The sequence below is a fragment of the Entelurus aequoreus genome, linkage group LG09 (genome assembly GCF_033978785.1).
Source record: "Entelurus aequoreus isolate RoL-2023_Sb linkage group LG09, RoL_Eaeq_v1.1, whole genome shotgun sequence".
NCBI classification, from domain to species: Eukaryota; Metazoa; Chordata; class Actinopteri; order Syngnathiformes; family Syngnathidae; genus Entelurus; species Entelurus aequoreus.
Genome location: NC_084739.1, coordinates 3,235,884 through 3,243,383, shown reverse-complemented (window position 1 = coordinate 3,243,383; position 7,500 = coordinate 3,235,884). Strand labels below are relative to the sequence as shown.

The 7,500-nt window shown below is 20.6% G+C and overlaps 1 protein-coding gene across 1 annotated transcript in view; it reads left to right on the top strand.

Moving 5' to 3' along the window:
* LOC133657827 (solute carrier family 22 member 7-like) overlaps positions 1–7,500 on the top strand; it is a 34,917-nt gene that overhangs the window by 25,829 nt on the left and 1,588 nt on the right. Inside the window, exon 8 of the mRNA XM_062059609.1 lies at positions 5,729–5,837. Coding sequence (XP_061915593.1) covers positions 5,729–5,837 — 109 coding nt within the window. The remainder of the gene's footprint in view (positions 1–5,728; positions 5,838–7,500) is intronic.

Sequence of the window (7,500 nt, the reverse complement as noted above, 5' to 3'; positions counted from 1 at the left end):
GAAGTTATAGACAATATGACTTATAAACATTATGAAGTTATAAAAAATATGAGTTATATACATTATGAAGTTATAGAAAATATGACTTATATACATTATGAAGTTATAGACAATACGACTTATATACATTATGAAGTTATAGACAATATGAGTTATATACATTATGAAGTTATAGAAAATATGACTTATATACATTATGAAGTTATAGACAATATGACTTATATACATTATGAAGTTATAGAAAATAAGACTTATATACATTATGAAGTTATAGACAATATGAGCTATATACATTATGAAGTTATAGAAAATAAGACTTATATACATTATGAAGTTATAGACAATATGAGTTGTATACATTATGAAGTTATAAAAAATATGACTTATATACATTATGAAGTTATAGAAAATATGACTTACATACATTATGAAGTTATAGACAATATGACTTATATACATTATTAAGTTATAAAAAAATATAACTTATATACATTATGAAGTTATAGACAATATGACTTATATACATTATGAAGTTATAGAGAATATGACTTATATACATTATGAATTTATAGACAATATGACTTATATACATTATGAAGTTGTAGACAATATGACTTATATACATTATGAAGTTATAGACAATATGACTTATATACATTATGAAGTTATAAAAAATATGAGTTATATACGTTATGAAGTTGTAGACAATATGACTTATATACATTATGAAGTTATAGACAATATGACTTATATACATTATGAAGTTATAGACAATATGACTTATATACATTATGAAGTTACAAAAAATATGAGTTATATACGTTATGAAGTTGTAGACAATATGACTTATATACATTATGAAGTTATAGACAATATGACTTATATACATTATGAAGTTATAGAAAATAAGACTTATATACATTATGAAGTTATAGACAATATGAGCTATATACATTATGAAGTTATAGAAAATAAGACTTATATACATTATGAAGTTATAGACAATATGAGTTGTATACATTATGAAGTTATAAAAAATATGACTTATATACATTATGAAGTTATAGAAAATATGACTTACATACATTATGAAGTTATAGACAATATGACTTATATACATTATTAAGTTATAAAAAATATAACTTATATACATTATGAAGTTATAGACAATATGACTTATATACATTATGAAGTTATAGACAATATGACTTATAAACATTATGAAGTTATAAAAAATATGAGTTATATACATTATGAAGTTATAGAAAATATGACTTATATACATTATGAAGTTATAGACAATAAGACTTATATACATTATGAAGTTATAGACAATATGAGTTATATACATTATGAAGTTATAGAAAATATGACTTATATACATTATGAAGTTATAGACAATATGACTTATATACATTATGAAGTTATAGAAAATAAGACTTATATACATTATGAAGTTATAGACAATATGAGCTATATACATTATGAAGTTATAGAAAATAAGACTTATATACATTATGAAGTTATAGACAATATGAGTTGTATACATTATGAAGTTATAAAAAATATGACTTATATACATTATGAAGTTATAGAAAATATGACTTACATACATTATGAAGTTATAGACAATATGACTTATATACATTATTAAGTTATAAAAAATATAACTTATATACATTATGAAGTTATAGACAATATGACTTATATACATTATGAAGTTATAGACAATATGACTTATAAACATTATGAAGTTATAAAAAATATGAGTTATATACATTATGAAGTTATAGAAAATATGACTTATATACATTATGAAGTTATAGACAATAAGACTTATATACATTATGAAGTTATAGACAATATGAGCTATATACATTATGAAGTTATAGAAAATAAGACTTATATACATTATGAAGTTATAGACAATATGAGTTGTATACATTATGAAGTTATAAAAAATATGACTTATATACATTATGAAGTTATAGAAAATATGACTTACATACATTATGAAGTTATAGACAATATGACTTATATACATTATTAAGTTATAAAAAATATAACTTATATACATTATGAAGTTATAGACAATATGACTTATATACATTATGAAGTTATAGACAATATGACTTATAAACATTATGAAGTTATAAAAAATATGAGTTATATACATTATGAAGTTATAGAAAATATGACTTATATACATTATGAAGTTATAGACAATACGACTTATATACATTATGAAGTTATAGACAATATGAGTTATATACATTATGAAGTTATAGAAAATATGACTTATATACATTATGAAGTTATAGACAATATGACTTATATACATTATGAAGTTATAGAAAATAAGACTTATATACATTATGAAGTTATAGACAATATGAGCTATATACATTATGAAGTTATAGAAAATAAGACTTATATACATTATGAAGTTATAGACAATATGAGTTGTATACATTATGAAGTTATAAAAAATATGACTTATATACATTATGAAGTTATGGAAAATATGACTTACATACATTATGAAGTTATAGACAATATGACTTATATACATTATTAAGTTATAAAAAAATATAACTTATATACATTATGAAGTTATAGACAATATGACTTATATACATTATGAAGTTATAGAGAATATGACTTATATACATTATGAATTTATAGACAATATGACTTATATACATTATGAAGTTGTAGACAATATGACTTATATACATTATGAAGTTATAGACAATATGACTTATATACATTATGAAGTTATAAAAAATATGAGTTATATACGTTATGAAGTTGTAGACAATATGACTTATATACATTATGAAGTTATAGACAATATGACTTATATACATTATGAAGTTATAGACAATATGACTTATATACATTATGAAGTTACAAAAAATATGAGTTATATACGTTATGAAGTTGTAGACAATATGACTTATATACATTATGAAGTTATAGACAATATGACTTATATACATTATGAAGTTATAGAAAATAAGACTTATATACATTATGAAGTTATAGACAATATGAGCTATATACATTATGAAGTTATAGAAAATAAGACTTATATACATTATGAAGTTATAGACAATATGAGTTGTATACATTATGAAGTTATAAAAAATATGACTTATATACATTATGAAGTTATAGAAAATATGACTTACATACATTATGAAGTTATAGACAATATGACTTATATACATTATTAAGTTATAAAAAATATAACTTATATACATTATGAAGTTATAGACAATATGACTTATATACATTATGAAGTTATAGACAATATGACTTATAAACATTATGAAGTTATAAAAAATATGAGTTATATACATTATGAAGTTATAGAAAATATGACTTATATACATTATGAAGTTATAGACAATAAGACTTATATACATTATGAAGTTATAGACAATATGAGTTATATACATTATGAAGTTATAGAAAATATGACTTATATACATTATGAAGTTATAGACAATATGACTTATATACATTATGAAGTTATAGAAAATAAGACTTATATACATTATGAAGTTATAGACAATATGAGCTATATACATTATGAAGTTATAGAAAATAAGACTTATATACATTATGAAGTTATAGACAATATGAGTTGTATACATTATGAAGTTATAAAAAATATGACTTATATACATTATGAAGTTATAGAAAATATGACTTACATACATTATGAAGTTATAGACAATATGACTTATATACATTATTAAGTTATAAAAAATATAACTTATATACATTATGAAGTTATAGACAATATGACTTATATACATTATGAAGTTATAGACAATATGACTTATAAACATTATGAAGTTATAAAAAATATGAGTTATATACATTATGAAGTTATAGAAAATATGACTTATATACATTATGAAGTTATAGACAATAAGACTTATATACATTATGAAGTTATAGACAATATGAGTTATATACATTATGAAGTTATAGAAAATATGACTTATATACATTATGAAGTTATAGACAATATGACTTATATACATTATGAAGTTATAGAAAATAAGACTTATATACATTATGAAGTTATAGACAATATGAGCTATATACATTATGAAGTTATAGAAAATAAGACTTATATACATTATGAAGTTATAGACAATATGAGTTGTATACATTATGAAGTTATAAAAAATATGACTTATATACATTATGAAGTTATAGAAAATATGACTTACATACATTATGAAGTTATAGACAATATGACTTATATACATTATTAAGTTATAAAAAAATATAACTTATATACATTATGAAGTTATAGACAATATGACTTATATACATTATGAAGTTATAGAGAATATGACTTATATACATTATGAATTTATAGACAATATGACTTATATACATTATGAAGTTGTAGACAATATGACTTATATACATTATGAAGTTATAGACAATATGACTTATATACATTATGAAGTTATAAAAAATATGAGTTATATACGTTATGAAGTTGTAGACAATATGACTTATATACATTATGAAGTTATAGACAATATGACTTATATACATTATGAAGTTATAGACAATATGACTTATATACATTATGAAGTTACAAAAAATATGAGTTATATACGTTATGAAGTTGTAGACAATATGACTTATATACATTATGAAGTTATAGACAATATGACTTATATACATTATGAAGTTATAGAAAATAAGACTTATATACATTATGAAGTTATAGACAATATGAGCTATATACATTATGAAGTTATAGAAAATAAGACTTATATACATTATGAAGTTATAGACAATATGAGTTGTATACATTATGAAGTTATAAAAAATATGACTTATATACATTATGAAGTTATAGAAAATATGACTTACATACATTATGAAGTTATAGACAATATGACTTATATACATTATTAAGTTATAAAAAAATATAACTTATATACATTATGAAGTTATAGACAATATGACTTATATACATTATGAAGTTATAGAGAATATGACTTATATACATTATGAATTTATAGACAATATGACTTATATACATTATGAAGTTGTAGACAATATGACTTATATACATTATGAAGTTATAGACAATATGACTTATATACATTATGAAGTTATAAAAAATATGAGTTATATACGTTATGAAGTTGTAGACAATATGACTTATATACATTATGAAGTTATAGACAATATGACTTATATACATTATGAAGTTATAGACAATATGACTTATATACATTATGAAGTTACAAAAAATATGAGTTATATACGTTATGAAGTTGTAGACAATATGACTTATATACATTATGAAGTTATAGACAATATGACTTATATACATTATGAAGTTATAGAAAATATGACATATACATTATGAAGTTATAGAAAATATGACTTATATACATTATGAAGTTATAGAAAATATGACTTATATACATTATGAAGTTATAGAAAATATGACTTATATACATTATGAAGTTATAGACAATATGACTTATATACATTATGAAGTTATAGACAATATGAGTTATATACATTATGAAGTTATGAACAATATGACTTATATACATTATGAAATTATAGACAAAATGAGTTATATACATTATGAAGTTATAGACAATATGAGTTATATACATTATGAAGTTATGGATAGTAAAAAAAAATCTTAACTTTCACTTTCACTTTGTAGATTTGTGGCATTTGCGTTCTGCTGTGGCCATCATAGGTAAAGGATTATCTGAAGCGTCCTTCACCACAATCTACCTGTACACCACAGAACTGTACCCTACTGTACTCAGGTAATTATCATCGTAATAATAATAATGATAAAATAATAATAATAATAATAATAATGACACCACAGAACTGTACCCTACTGTACTCAGGTAATTATCATCGTAATAATAATAATGATGAAATAATAATAATATTAATAATGACACCACAGAACTCTACCCTACTGTACTCAGGTAATTATCATAATAATAAAAATAATAATAATAATGACACCACAGACTGTACCCTACTGTACTCAGGTAATGATAATAATAATAATAATAATAATAATAACAATGATAGTAATAATAATAATAATAATAATGACACCACAGACTGTACCCTACTGTACTCAGGTAATTATCATAACAATAATAATAATAATAACAATGATAGTAATAATAATAATAATAATAATGACATCACAGACTGTACCCAACTGTACTCAGGTAATTATCAAACGTTTTAATATCAATAATAATAATAATAATAATGATAATAATAATAAGAAGAAGAAGAAGAAGAAGAAGAAGAAGAATGACACTATAAAACTGTACCCAACTGTACTCAGGTAATTATCATAATAATAATAATAATAATAATAACACCGCAGAACTGTAGCCTACTGTACTCAAGTAATCATCATACTTATAATAACAATAATAATAATAGTAATGATAATAATAATAATGATAATAATAATGATAGTGATACTAATAATAATAATAATAATAATAATAATAATAATAACTATAATAATGATACTAATAATAATAATAATAATAATGATAATAATAAAAATAATATTAATAATGACACCACAGACTGTACCCTACTGTACTCAGGTAATTATCATAATAATAATAATATTAATAGTAATAATAATACTATAGAAATGTACCCAGCTGTACTCAGTTAATTATCATAATAATAATAACAATGATAAAATAATAATAATAATAATAATGACACCACAGAACTGTACCCTACTGTACTCAAGTAATCATCATACTTATAATAACAATAATAATAATAGTAATGATAATAATAATAATGATAATAATAATGATAGTGATACTAATAATAATAATAACAATAATAATAATAATAATAATAACAATAATAATGATACTAATAATAATAATAATAATGATAATAATAATAATAATATTAATAATGACACCACAGACTGTACCCTACTGTACTCAGGTAATTATCATAATAATATTAATAGTAATAATAATACTATAGAAATGTACCCAGCTGTACTCAGTTAATTATCATAATAATAATAACAATGATAAAATAATAATAATAATAATAATAATGACACCACAGAACTGTACCCTACTGTACTCAGGTAATTATCATAATAATAATAATGATGATAATGATAATAGTAATAATAATAATAATGATAATATTTTTAATAAAAATAATAATAATAATAATAATAATAATAATGACACCACAGAACTGTACCCTACTGTACTCAGGTAATTATCATAATAATAACAATGATAATAGTAATAATGGAATACATTCATATAGTGCTTTGTAATATGATTAAAAGCAAAGGGAATAAGCGGTAGAAATGGATGGATGGATGCTGTTAAATACAAGTACTACATTATGAATGAAACTACTACTATTACTACTACTACTACATTATGAATGAAACTAGTA